The following is a 14,855-nucleotide window of genomic DNA, read 5'->3' as shown; positions in this document are numbered from 1 at the left end:
GTGGGATGTTGAAATGTTGGAGAACTCCAGGGCTTTTTTACAGTGACACTGAGAAATCCAGGGAAATTTAATTTCTCCAGCATACTATGAAGGAAGAGGGTATTATAAGAGAATATTATGTGAGCGGTGGGTAATCTAGTCTAGGGGTTCCCGTAAAGCTTTTCTTCGTAGGGACTTGAGGGATGAGTAGGAATTATCCAGTTAATGAAGTGAAGGTAGATGAGTGCAAGCACTTAAGGCAACGGGAACAATATATGTAAAAGGCCTAAGGCAGGAAGGCATTTGGCTGGTTCAGGGAATAAAGGTCAGTGTGTCTGGGGTACAGGGATAATGGGGACTTTAGAGGTAGACTGGGGCCAGAACAAACAGGGTCTCTGGAGGGTAAATGAAGAAATTTGGATTTTATCCTAAGAGCAATGTAGAGCCTTGAAATCTTTTTTTTTTTTTTTTTTTTTTTTTTTTTGCTTGTTTTGTTTTTAATCAAGGTAGTGACCTGCTCAGGTTTATGTTTTGAAAAGATACTTCTGGCTCCTATATGGAGGAGGATTAGAGGAGAGGAGTAGATAGAAGTTAGAAGGTGATGCAGCATAGGGGACGGATTATGGAGGTCTTGATTAGGGTGGTTACAGTGGAGATGAAGTTAAATGGAAGGATTTGAGGGATTTTTAGGAGACAGAAATGGGGGGTACTTTGGATGGATGAAAGATAGGATTTGAGAGAGAAAATCATGAGTTGGTTACAGACATGTTGAGTTTGAAATGCCTGTGAGAAAGCCGAGTGGAAATGTGCTGAGGGAGTATGCGTGGTGGGAGAATGGAGAATATTTGAAATAGCCCTTGCTGAGAATGAATGGGAGAACAAGCTTACTAATGAATCATTTCCTACTATTCCTTTTGCCTGAAACTTTCCCCCCAGGTTCTTTACTTTAGAGGCTTTTCTCATTCAAATCTCAGTGCAGATATCAACTCCTCTAAGAGTCTTCCCAAACCATCTACGTTAAAGTAGAACCCCTCTTCCCACAACAACTTTCTGATCATCACTCAGCTTTATTTTCTTTTTCTTTTTTTTTTAAAGATTTTATTTATTTATTTGACAGAGAGAGACACAGCGAGAGAGGGAACACAAGCATGGGGAGTGGGAGAGGGAGAAGCAGGCCTCCCGCAGAGCAGGGAGCCCGATGTGGGGCTCGATCCCAGGACCCTGAGATCATGACCTGAGCCGAAGGCAGACGCTTAACTGACTGAGCCACCCAGGCGCCCCTCAGCTTTATTTTCTTAACATTTATCACTGGCTGAAATTATCTTGTTAATTTGGTTTTCTTAGGAGAAATATCTATTCAAATCCTTTACTCATTTTTTTTTTTTTTAAGATTTTATTTATTTGACACAGAGCGAGCGAGAGAGAGAGAGAGAGAGAACAAACACAAGCAGGGGGAAACGGCAGGCAGGGGAGAAGCAGGCTCCCTGCTGAGCAAGGAGCCCCATGTGGGGCTCGATCCCAGAACCCTGGGATCATGACCTGGGCTGCCTTAACCAAGGCACCCCTCCTTTACTCATTTTTAAGGTGAGTTGTCTTTATTGTCGAATTATAAGAGTTCTTCATATATTCTGGATACTAGTCCCTTACCAGATGTAGGATTTGTAAATATGTTCTTCCATTTTGTGGTTTGTTTTTTTTACTTTCTTGATAGTGTCCTTTGAAAAGCATAAATGTTTTAAGTTTGATGTTCAGTTTATTTTTCTTTTGTTGCTTGTGCTTTTGGTGTCCTAAGAAACCATTGCATAATCCACAGTCACAAGGAATTGTACCTGTGTTTTCTTCTAAGAGTTCATAATTTTAGCTTATTATTAATAATTTAATGGTTTTATATGGTAAGGGTAGGGGTCCAACTTTATTCTTTTGCATAGGGGTATATCCAGTTGTCTTAGTACTCTTTGTTAGAAAGATTATTCTTTCCCCCATTGGATGGTCTTGGCATCCTTGTCAAAAATCAATTGACCATAGCTGTATGAGTTTATTTCTAGACTTTCAATTCTATTTCATTGTTCTAATTACTGTCTTTGTTACTGTAGCTTTTTATTGTTCTGATACTGGGAAGTGTGAGTCCTCCAACTTTGTTGTTGTTTTACTGAAGATTGTTTTGGCTATTCTGGGATCAGCTTGTCAATTTCTGCAAAAAAAAACAGTTGGGATTTTGATAGGGATTATATGAAATCTGTAAGTCAATTTGGGGAATATTGCCATTGTAACAATATTAAGTCTTCCACTTCATGAACATGAGATGTCTTTCCATTTATTTAGGTCTTTGATTTCTTCCAACATTGCTTTGCAATTTTCATTGTACAAGCCTTGTACTTCTGAAAATTAAATTTATTACTAAGTATTTAAATTCTTTTTGATATTATAAATGGAATTGTTTTTTCATTTCATTTTTAGATTTTTTTTGTTCCAAGAGTATAGAAACTCAATTGATTTTTGGGGCGTCTAGGTGACGCAGTAGGTTGAGCATCTGACTCTTGGTTTCACTTCAGGTTGTGATCTCTCAGATTGTGGGACTGAGTCGTGCATTGGGTTCTGTGCTCAGCCCACAGTCTGCTTAAGATTCTTCTCCCTCTGCCCCTCCACCCTTGCTCTCTCTCTGTCTCTGTTTCTCTCTTTCTCAAATAAATAAATAAATCTTAGAAAAAAGAAAGGAAACACAATTGATTTTTTATATATTGGTCTTGTGGTCTGAAAACTTGCTGAACTCATTTATTACCTCTAATAGGGTTTTGGTGGATTCCTTAAGATTTTTTATATATAGGTTCTGTCATCTTCAAATAATTCTATTTCTTCCTTTCCAATCTGGATGTCTTTTATTTCTTTTTCTTATCTAATTTTCCCAGTTAGAACCTTCAGTATAATGTTGAGTAGAAGTGATGAGAGAGGACATCCTTGCCTTGTTCCTGCTGTTAGGTGTAAAGCTTTTAGTCTGTTACCAGTAAGTATGATACTAGCTGTGGGTTTTCATAGATGTCCTTCTATGAAATAGAATAGTTACCTTCTAGTCCTTGAGTGCTTTTATCATGAAAGAATGTTGGATTTTGTCAAGTGCTTTTCCTGTTTTTGAGATGATCATGTGATTTTTGTTCCTTATTTTATTAATATGGTATATTATATTGATTGATTTTCATATGTTGACCCAACCTTGCATTCTTGGAATAAATCCCACTTGGTCATTGTCTCAGTATGTTTGGGTTGCTATAACAAAAATACCATGGACTGGGTAGATTATAAACAACAGAAATTATTTCTCACAGTTTTAGAGGCTAGGAAGTCCAAGATCAAGGCACTGGTAGATTCAGTGTCTGGTGAGGACCTTCTTAGATGACCATCTTTTTCACTGTAACCTCATATGGTGGAAGGGGCAAGGGAGCTCTCTTAGGCTTTTTTTTTTTTTTTTTTAAATAAGGGCACTAATCCCATTCATGAGGTCTATTCTAAAGGCTTCACCTCCTGATACCATCATCTTGAGGGTTAGGATTTCAACATATGAATTTGAAGGCGGGGGAGGGGGGACACACAAATTTAGAGCATAAATAGTTAAGCTGTGTAATCCTTTTTACATGTTGCTGGATTTGGTTTGCTAGTATTTTGTCAAGGATTTTTTTCATCTTTATTTACAGTAGATGTTGGTGTTCTCTTGTGATATTTTTGTCTGGTTTTGGTTCCAGAATAATACTTGCTTCATAGAAAAAGTTGGGAAGTGTTCCTTCTTTTGAAATTTTGGAAGAGTAGGAAAGGTTGTTGTTAATTCTTTAAACATTTGATAGAATTTATCAGTGAAGCCATCTGGGCCTAGGCTTTTCTTTGTGAGAAGTTTTTTGATCACTAAATCAGTCTCTTTACTTGTAGGCCTATTCAGATTTTTTAGTCTTCTTTAGTTGTGACAGTTTGTTCTTGAATTTGTCTATTTCATCTAGATTATTTAATTTGTTGTTCATCATGTTACCTTAGAATCCTTTTTGTTTCTGTAAGGGTGTTACTAATGTCTCTTCTTTTATTCCTGATTTTAGTAATTTGAGTCCTCTTTTTCCCTTGGTTAGTAAAGCTAAAGTTTTGTCCATTTTGTTGATCTTTTTCAAGGAACCAAGGTTTGATTTCATTGATTTTTCTATTTTCTAATTTCATTTATTTTTGCTTATTATTTTATAATCTTTATTGCTTCCTTTCTTTTGCTTGCTTTAGGTTTAGTTGCCCTACATTATGTAGTTACTTAAGGTATAAAGTTAGGTTATTGATTTCAGATCTTTTTTTTAATGTAGGCTTTTACAATTATAGATTTCTAAGAATTGTTTTCACTATCTCCTGAAAGTTTTGGTGTGTTGTTTTCATTTTCACATTGCAAATATTTTCTAATTTCCTTTCTGATTTTTTTTCTTTGAGCCATTGGTTATTTAGGAGTATGTCATTTAATTTCCACATATTTTGAATTTCCCAAATTTCTTTTTGTTATTGAGCTGTGCTTTTAACACATCAGGGTTAAAGAACATACTTTGGGGGGCGCCTGGGTGGCTCAGTCGTTAAGCATCTGCCTTTGGCTCAGGTCATGATCCCAGGGTCCTGGGATTGAGCCCTGCATTGGGCACGCTGCTCAGCGGGAAGCCTGCTTCTCCCTCTCCCGCTCCACCACCCCCCCCCCCCCCGCCGTGTTCCTTCTCTCTCACTGTGTGTCTCTCTGTCAAATAACTAAATAAAATCTTAAAAAAAAAAACAAAAAAAAAATAAGGAACATACTTTGTATTGTTCCCATCCTTTCAAATTTATTGAGGCTTGTTTTATGGCCTAACATGTGGTCTATCCTGGAGAATGTTGCATGTGCACTTGAAAAGAATGTTTTCAAGGAGTTTCCTTTTTACTTTAGTTTTATTTATTTATTTATTTTTAGTACTCTCTATACCCAACATGGGGCTTGAAATCATAACCCCAAGATCAAGAGTCACATGCTCTTTGGCTGAGCCAGCCAGGCGCCCTGCAGGTAGTTTATTTTATTTTATTTTATTCTATTTTATTTTTTAAAAGATTTTATTTATTTGACAGAGAGAGACACAGCAAGAGAGGGAACACAAGCAGGGGGAGAGGGAGAAGCAGGCTTCCTGCCGAGCAGGGAGCCCGATGCAGGGCTCGATCCCAGCACCCTGGGATCATGACCTGAGCCGAAGGCAGATGCCTAACGATTGAGCCACCCAGGCACCCCAGTAGTTTCCTTTTAAAGGCACAATATGTTGCATACATTGTTTCCATTCGTAGCCCACTGGCCATTATATAGATAAATAGCCTATACCTAGCTGAAAGGGAGGCTGGGAATGTAAAACACAGCAGGAGAGCCATGTGTTCAGTTAAAACTTGGGGTGGATGATTTTATTACTTAAGGAAGGAGAGAGGAGAATGGATATTGGGGGACATGTAATCTATTACAGGCAGCATTATATTGTATTTGTGGTAATTTACTTTGAAACTTTAATATGAATTGTAATCTGAATCAATACCTTGGGGTTAGCTGATTAGCCTAGGGTTATTAAAAATAATTTTTTAAAGATTTTTAAATTTATTTTGAGAGAGCATGCACAAGTGGGAGGGATGGGAGGGGCAGAGGGAGAAGGAGAGAGAATCTCAAGCAGACTGGTGCTGAGCAAGGAGCTGGACGCGGGCTTCTATCTCCCCACCCTGAGATGACCTGAGCCAAAATCAAGAGTTGGACACTTAATTGACTGTGCCACTCAGGTGCCCCTTAAAAATAATTTTTGATTGCATGGCCCTTGTGTTAATAAATATGAGAAATCAGCAAATGCAACCACAAAACCCAAAAATCTTTGTTAGTCCTGGAATCCCTTAGGGAGTAGAACATATCAGCTGTGTATCTCCCCACTTCATGGGGGATCCTCATCCAGCCTAAAAGACTTTAGCATCCATTTCAGAATGATCCTTTCTTGAGGTGCTTGACCTTGTACCTGGAGGCAGAAAGAGGGATCTCATCTAAGTTATAGGTTATTGTTGTTTTTTTATTTTTTAAGATTTTGTTTATTTGAGAGTGTGGGTGTGCATGAGTGGGGAGGAGGGGGAGAGGGAGAGGAAGAAGCAGACTTCCCACTGAGCAGGGAGCCTGATGGGGGGATCAATCCCAGGACCCTGAGATCATGACCTAAGCCAAAGGTAGACGCTTAACGACTGAGCCACTCAGGTGCCCCTCATCTAAGTTACAGGTTGCGTTGACTCTTCAACCTGCTAAAAATTTGTTTTAAGGTCTCGGAACATTGGTAAAATAACACCCGGAAGGAAGATTACTGGAGTGGTTTGCTGGCCCTGCCTTTTTCTCATTAGCAGAAGCTACTTATATTCATTAAAAAAATAACCCTGATATTCAGTGAGTGGCATTTGCTTAGGCAGTCAACACCCTGCTGATTGATTGCTCTCCAGGGTGTAGCTGGACACTGGCAGCTAGGACTTTCCACCTCTCATCTCTAATCTCACTGTGTAGGCTTTATGTATTGCTTTCTTCATGTAGAAGGCACATGTCTCATGGCAACTACACCTCATAGCTTCAAGAACAAATGGGAAGAGCTCTTCTTTCAGCTCCAGTAGAAAAACTTCCTGGGAAAGGACTCTATTCTGCCTTGTGGGGTAGTGGACACCACCCCTTCAGCACTCACTGTGCTTGAGGGACTTAATCACACCAGCTTCCCTTAAGCTGCATAGTAGAGCTGAGTGGAGCGAGAATGAGAGGACCCTGTGCCATTGTGGAAGAGGATTCCAGGCTAACAGAGCAGATTGTGGTCTGGAGGAATGATTTGCAAGGCGGCCATTCCAAATTGTGCCTGCTGTGTCAAACTCTGCTACATTTTACATGTGTAATGTTGAATACTTGATCTCCCTGGTGTCACTTTCATTTATAATATGTAAATAATTCTTACCATGTCAAGTCTTGCGAGGTTTACTGTATCTAAAGTGCTTGTCTTGCAGAGGGCATCAATAAGAATCTACTGTTGGCTGCTGCTATTGCTATTAATGTCACCATTGTTCTTTTGCCCAAGTCCTCATACTTAACAGTGTTACTTTTTCTAAAACACACCTTTGAGAATGTTATTACCCTCCTAAAAAAATCCTCAGTAGCTCTCTATTAACTATTGAATAAAGTTTGATTTCCTTAACTACTCGGTATTTTTTTCAGACTCTTCAGGATCTGGATCCCATATCTCCTTTTCAGCCTCATCTCTCTCCATGTTCCTCTTTGCACTCTGTGCTTGGGTCTATAAATCTACTCTCCTTCTATGAATAGTTTGTGTGTAGAGTTTTCTGTATCTGTGCCTTGGCTGGTGGTGGTCCTTTGGATTGGAATGCCCTCTTCTTCCTACCTCCCCTCTTTTCTTATTAGAACCTTTTTTTTTTTTTTAAAGATTTTTATTTATTCATTTGCGAGAGAGACGGAGAGAGAACAAGCAGAGGGAGAGGGAGAAGCAGGCTCCCTGCTGAGCAAGGATCCCGATGCGGGACTCGATCCCAGGACCCTGGGATCATGACCTGAGCCGAAGGCAGACGCTTAACCATCTGAGCCACCCAGGCGCCCAGAACCTTTTTTTTTTTTTAAGTCCCAAATTGAAACTTGAAACCTGGTCACTTCAGTATTGTATTCCCTGATCTTTTTCCACAGCAGGGGGTCTTCTGTAGCTCAGGGTGCTTTGTGCCTATATTCATGTAATTTTTCATTGTATTACAGTTGTTTACATGCTAGTCTTTTTTTTTCTGGACCTTTTTAAAGAATCTAGGCCAATTATTTTGTAGGGTATTCCACATTTTGGACTTGTCTGATTGTTTTCTAGTTATATTTGTTTTAATTATTTTCACTTATTTCTTGCAGTGTTTTCTAATTCATAACCCTAGGTACCATCACTGGGGCCTCTCTTACTCTTTTCCTGTTCACTATAACCATATTTTTAAAAGTGGAAGAGGAATTAAGGATGAATATGTTGGTTCTTACCTTGATTTGTATTCTCTCATTGGGTATTTTCAAACCTAATTAGTATTTTTATGTATGCCTTGACACTTTTGAAGATAAGTCTAGAGTATGGTAAAGGGCTATTAAATGCTTAGAGAATGTTTTTGTTAACTGTGTTTTTGCTAACTGTATTGTTAGTAAAGAACTCTTATGACTGTGCTTGGTAGTGAGAATTTTTTAACAAAATGTATGAATCCTTGTATGTTAAGTGGAATAAAGATGACTGTCTTCTGTCCCTTAATAATAATTTTTTTTAAATAATCATTTTTGAACATGAATTCGTATGGCTTGGTACTTTTTTTAAGAATCAACTTTGATTTATCATTGTAATATTGTTACATTTATAAGTTTAGAATCAATGAAAAAATGGCATAAGCTGTGTTCATAGAAAGTACTGCAGGCGATGAAAGGGATAAGGCAGATCTTTATATACAGACATACAGATATCCCTAAGAAATATTTATTTTTTTCCAGTTTTATTGAGATATAATTGATTATATCATTGTATAAGTTTAAGGTATACAGTGTGATGATTCGATATACATATATATTGCAAAATGATAACCACAGTAAGGTTAGTTAACATAATCCATTACCTCCCATCGTTAACCTTTTTTTTTCTTTTACGGTGAGGACTTTTAAGATCTCTGTTAGTAACTTTCAAGTATACAATATAGTATTGTTAATTGTAAAAAATGCTGTGCATTAAATCCTGTATAGTCATAATTGGAAGTTTGCCTGTGGCTTAGTACAGTGGATGGAGGGCATTCGTGGCTTAAAGTGGGACAATTTTCTTTAAAACATAATTTCATGATGTTCGCTTATTTTACTTCTTTCTTGCATAGGGGAGTACAGAAAAATACCAGTTGTTGAGGCATTAAATATTTTTAAAACTTTGATTATATTTGAGGATTCACTTTATTACAGAAGACTAAATTTAATTTTAGGACTATTTACTGAATATCAACATAAGGCTTATTATGCAGAACATAGCCTTTGCTCAGCCCCGTCCAGTAAGGGAGATTTACAGGGTAAGCAACATTTTATTAGTAAATATTTTTTGAGCATCTAATGTATGCCAGACACTGTTCTGAAGCATAAGTCAGATAGAATTCCTACTCCCTAGGGAATGTGCAGTGTTGTGGGTGAGTTAGACAAGTAAACTGGTCATTATAGCACAAGATGGTACATGCCATGACAGGAACATACAGGAGATCTGGGAGAAGAATGGGAATCCAACTCACAGGTAAGATAAGGTGTTGATGAGTGATAGCATGGCAGAAAATCAGGGTCAAGGGCATTCCAAGCTGAGGAACATTGGATGAGAAATCTCAGAGGCAAAAAAATGTGATGCATTTGGGGAATTGAAAAGAGATAAAGCAGTGTTTCTCAAAATGTGGTCCTCCCATCTGCCTGAGTCATAATCATCTGGGAGTGAATCTTTAACTTCTGGGTGATTCTTAGCCCTCTAGGTAATTCTCAAACTCTCTAAAATAGGAGAAACACTGAACTTGGGTGCCTAGGTGGCTCAGTCATTAAGCATCTGCCTTTGGCCTGGGTCATGATCCCAGGGTCCTGGGATCGAGTTCTGTGTGGGGCTCCCTGCTCAGCGGGGGGTCTGCTTCTCCCTCTCCCTCTGCCCCCCCCCCCACTTTTGCTCTTGCTCTCTCTCAAATAAATAAATCTTTAAAAAAAAGAAAAACACTGAGCTAGAGTTAAGGGGCATGAGAAGGAATTAAAATTAGTATAATATATACTATATTAAAGGCACACAAAATTCTGTGATTAGGTTTATTTGTATAGACTATAAAAGGTTTTCATTTTATTTTATTTTTTTATAGTTGATATTCAATATTATATTAGTTTCAGGTGTACAACATAGTGATTCAACATTTATATACACACCTCAGTGCTCATCACAATAAGTATAGTTACCATCTGTTACCATACAAAGTTATTACAGTATTATTCACTATGTTCTCTATGCTGTACTTTTCATCGCCATGACTTATTTATTTTATAACTGGAAGTTTATACCTTTTAATCCCCTTCACCTATTTTTTCCATCCCCCCAACCTCCTCCCCTCTGGCAACTACTAGTTCTCTGTATTTATGAGTCTGTTTCTGTTTGTTTTATTTTTTAGATTCCACATATAAATGAAATCATAGGGTATTTTGTCTTTCTCTGTCTGACTTATTTCACTTAGCATAATACCCCCTAGGTCCATCCATGTTGTCACAAATGGCAAGATGTCATTCTTTGTTATGGTAGTATTCCATTGTGTATATGTGTGTGTATACACACACACTGTATCTTCTTTACCCATTCATCTATTGGTGTACACTTAGCCTGGTTCCATTTCTTGGCTATTGTACATAATGCAATAAACATAGGGATGCATGTATCTTTTCTAATTAGTGTTTTCATTTTCTTTGGGAAAATATCTAGAAGTGGAATTACTGGATTGTATGGTATTTATATTTTTAATTTTTTGAGGAACCTCCTGTTTTCCATAGTGGCTGCACTAATTTACATTTTCACCAACAATGCACCAACATCCACACCACCAGTTTAAAACATATTCATTTGAAACTGCTAATTCCTAGCTTTAAGTGATTTTGGGGGGTTGGAGAGGGATTGGGGATATGGATGAAGAATGGGGAATATTACTATAATTTTTCTCTCTTTACCCCCAGATGATTCTAAAAATAGTCTGTTAATTTTTTATTCATTGAATGTTTTTGTTTTCTTTTAGTCCAAGGACAAAATGATGAGAGGCTCTCGCAGAGGATGTGTTAGACTCAGGGTGAGTATTCATTTTTATGAAAACCAATTTTGATGGAATCATGGAGATCTAAATTTAGTTTTCTCAATTAATTGTTGGGACAGGCAACCAAGGCTCAGAAAAAAACGATTTTTCCATCGTAACTGCTAGCCGGTGCCGGAACCAGGACTAGAACTCTGTTCTTTTAGTCAGTGTTTTAATGTATCCATGACTTAATGCAGCTACTGATTTTTTCCTTTAACCTCTATTTTACAGTCAGGGACCAGGGCTAGCAATTAAATGAGTTACAGTGTTGGTAATAGAGCAAACAGTAGAAATAACTCTGAAAAATCCCTACTTTATAGTTGCTTTGTTTTTCCTATTCAACACTATTTAATAAGGGTCTATGTAGCAGTGATGTCCAATAGAAATATAACGTGAGCCACATATGTAATTTAAAATTTTGTTGTAGCCACATTTAAAAAGGAAAAAAAGAGGGGCGTCTGGGTGGCTCAAGTGGTTAAGCAACTGCCTTTGGCTCAGGTCAGGATCCCAGCGTCCCAGGATCGAGTTCCGCATCGGGCTCCCTGCTCAGCGGGGAGTCTGCTTCTCCCTCTGACCCTTTCCGCTCTCATGCTCTGTCTCGTGCTCTCTCAAATAAATAAATAAAATATTTAAAAATAAATAAAAAGGAAAAAGAAACAGGTTAAGTTAATTTTAATATATTTTGTTTAGGCCAGTATATCCAGAATATTATTATTTCAACATGTAATCAGTAAACAATTATTAATGAGATATTTTACTTTATTTATTTATTTATTTATTTATTTATTTATTTATTTGAGAGAGAGAGCACAAGCAGGGGGAGTGGGAGAGGGAGAAGCAGGCTCCTTGCTGAGCAGGGAGCCAGTGTGGGACTCGATCCCAGGATGCTGGGATCATGACCTCAGCTGAAGGCAGACGCTTAACCGACTGAGCCACCCAGGCGCCCTACATTATTTTTTTTATATTAAGTCTTCAAAATCCATTGTGTCTTTTATACTTATGGCATATCTCAGTTCAGACTGGCTGTACATCAGGTGCCCAGTAACCACGTAAGGCTAATAGTGGCTCACTGGACAGTGTAGGCTTATAGCTTCACACTGCTTTTAATTGCTCGTTCAGTTTCCATCATTGACCAAATTGCTAAAGGCAAGAAAAAGTACATGGTTCGGGGTACAATTTCTAGTACTCCATTATATCTAAAGATGAGTCTACCTTTATCATAATTAGGTAGATCAGCTTTTAGTAGTCTTGTCTTCTTCTGGCTCCTGTTATTTTCTTTCCGCCATCTTTTTTCTGCGTGTTTACTTTTGAAGATGTGAATATATTTGGTAAACATATTATTGCCTTTATTAACAGTAACTAATTGGCAGAAATGGGAAATAACTGAGAAAGAAACCAAATTCTTTTTTTTTTTTTTCCAATTTATTGAAACTAAAAAAAAACCCGAAACAGTGAACATTTCTCCTACCCTATCCCCAGCTTCTGGCAACTACCAGTCTGTTCTCTGATACAGAGTGGGTTTTTTTCTGTTGTTGTTGTTGTTTTAGAGATTAGACAGTATTTGTCTTTCTCTGACTTATTTCACTTAGCGCAATGGCCTCACGGTCTATTCATGTTGTCACAAATGACCCAATTTCATTTATTTTTATGGCTGAATAATAATTTGGTGTGTGTGTGTGTGTATACACAGACAGATATATAAAGAAGTATATATAATACAATTTCTTTATCCATTCATCCATCACTGGACACTTAAGTAGTTTCCATATCTTTGCTATTGTAAAAAATGCTGCAGTGAACATGGGGGTGCATGTATCTTCTTGAATTAGTGTTTTCATCGTCTTCAGATAACTACGTACAAGTATAATTGCTGGGTCGTATGGTATTTTCTTTTATTTTGGAGGGACCTCCACATTGTGTTTCTGTAGCAGCCACACCAATTCACATTTCTACCAACACTGCATGAGAGTTGCCTTTTTTCCACATCCTCACTAACACTTGTTATTTCTTGGGCTTTTTTTTTTTTTTAGTTGATTCATAAAAACGATTATGAAGCTTACCTTAATTTTCTTTCTTTTTTTTTATTAAGGTAAAATTGGTATATATCATTATATTAGTTTCAGGTGTATGATATAATTTTTTTGTTTGTTTGTTTTTTAAAGATTTTATTTATTTATTTGACAGAGAGAGAGACAGTGAGAGCAGGAACACAAGCAGGGGGAGTGGGAGAGGGAGAAGCAGGCTTCCCGCGGAGCAGGGAGCCTGATGCAGGACTCGATCCCAGGACCCTGGGACCGTGACCCAAGCCAAAGGCAGACGCTTAACGACTGAGCCACCCAGGAGCCCATAATTTGGTATTTGTGAACACTACAAAGTGACCACAGTAATTCTAGTTACCGTTCATCACCATACAGTTGACTTCCTTCACCCATTTTGTACCTTCCATCCCCCTTCCACTTTGATGACCAGTCTGTTCTCTGTATCCATGAGTTTTGTTTGTTCATTTGTTTTTCTTTGAATAAATACCCAGAAGTGGAATAGCTGGATCGTATATATGGTAGTTCTATTTAATTTTTTGAGGAACCTCCATACTGTTTTCCATAGTGGCTGCACCAGTTTACATTTATTCTCACCAACAGTGTACAAGATTTCCTTTTCTCCACATTGTCTCCAACACTTATTTCTTGTCTTTTTAAGGTGTGAGGTGCTATCTCATGGTTTTGATTTGCATTTCCCTGATAATTAGTGATGTTGAACATCTTCTCCTGTGCCTATTGGCCATCTATCTGTATGGCTCCGTTTGAAAAATGTCTATCTGATCCTCTGCCCATTTTTAAATTGGGTTATTTGGGGTTTTTGCTATTGAGTGTGTGGGTTCTTTATATATTTTGGATATTAACCTTATTGGATATGTGATTTGTAGATACTTTCCTCTGTTCAATAAGTTGCCTTCTCATTTTGTTGATGATTTCCTTTGCTATGCAGAAGATTTTAGTTTGATGTTATCCCACTTGTTTATTTTTGCTTTTGTTGCCTTTGCTTTTGGAGTCAGAATAAGGTAAAGGAACTTACCGCTTATGTTCTCTCTGAGTTTTATGGTTTCAGGTCTTGTGTTCAAGTCTTTAATCCATTTTTTTTTTTTTAAGATTTTATTTATTTATTTGACAGAGAGAGACACAGCCAGAGCGGGAACACAAGCAAAGGGAGTGGGAGAGGGAGAAGCAGCCTTCTCGCGGAGCAGGGAGCCTGATGCAGGCCTCGATCCCAGGACCCTGGGACCAAGACCTCAGCCGAAGGCAGACGCTTAACAACTGAGCCACCCAGGAGCCCCATTTTGAGTTAATTTTTGGGTATGGTGTAAGATAATGGTCTACTTTCATTCTTTTGCATTTGGTTGTCCAGTTTTCCCAGCACCATTTGTTGAAGAGATTGTTCTTTTCTCATTGTATGTTCTTGGCTCCTTTGTCGTAAATTAACTGACCATATATGTGTGGGTTTATTTCTGGGCTCTCTATTCCATTTAATTGATTGATGTGTTTGAAAAATCACCACAGGTTAAGGGTTCAGTTCTACAAGCCTGCTCTCCACCCCTTACTTCAGACACCAGTTGTAAGCCCCAGGCTATTACCTGTGTTCTGACTGACCAGCTACAAATTGGAGGTTCTAACAGCCTCCTCTTTAAGTTTGGTTAATTTGCTAGAGCAACTCACAGAACTCAGGGAAGCATGTTTACCAGTTTACTAAAGGATATGATAAAGGATGTGAATCAACAGCCAGATGAAGAGCTATAAAACAAGATTGGGGGAAAGGGTATGGAACTTCCATGCCCTCTCTATGCATGCCACTCTCCCCTTCCCCCACCATCTCCATGTATTCACTAACCTGGAACCTCTCTGAACCCAGTCCTTTTGGGTTTTATATGGAAGCTTCAGTGCATAGTCAAGATTGACTAAGTCTTTGGCCATTAGCTGATTCAGCCTCCAACCTCTCTTTCCTCACCTGTGGTTGGAGGT

General features: G+C 38.1%; 1 protein-coding gene across 4 annotated transcripts in view; it reads left to right on the top strand.

Moving 5' to 3' along the window:
* The window catches only part of OSBPL9 (oxysterol binding protein like 9), a 183,447-nt gene that overhangs the window by 23,365 nt on the left and 145,227 nt on the right, over window positions 1-14,855 (top strand). For all 4 annotated transcript variants that reach the window (XM_032429168.1, XM_032429160.1, XM_032429151.1 and 1 more), the window contains exon 2: window positions 10,789-10,839. In XM_032429168.1, the coding sequence (XP_032285059.1) occupies window positions 10,789-10,839 (51 nt within the window). The remainder of the gene's footprint in view (window positions 1-10,788; window positions 10,840-14,855) is intronic.

The sequence above is a fragment of the Phoca vitulina genome, unplaced genomic scaffold (genome assembly GCF_004348235.1).
Source record: "Phoca vitulina isolate PV1807 unplaced genomic scaffold, GSC_HSeal_1.0 scaffold2, whole genome shotgun sequence".
NCBI lineage: Eukaryota > Metazoa > Chordata > Mammalia > Carnivora > Phocidae > Phoca > Phoca vitulina.
Note: the sequence above shows the minus strand (reverse complement) of the source record. Positions and strands in the feature narration are given on the sequence as shown.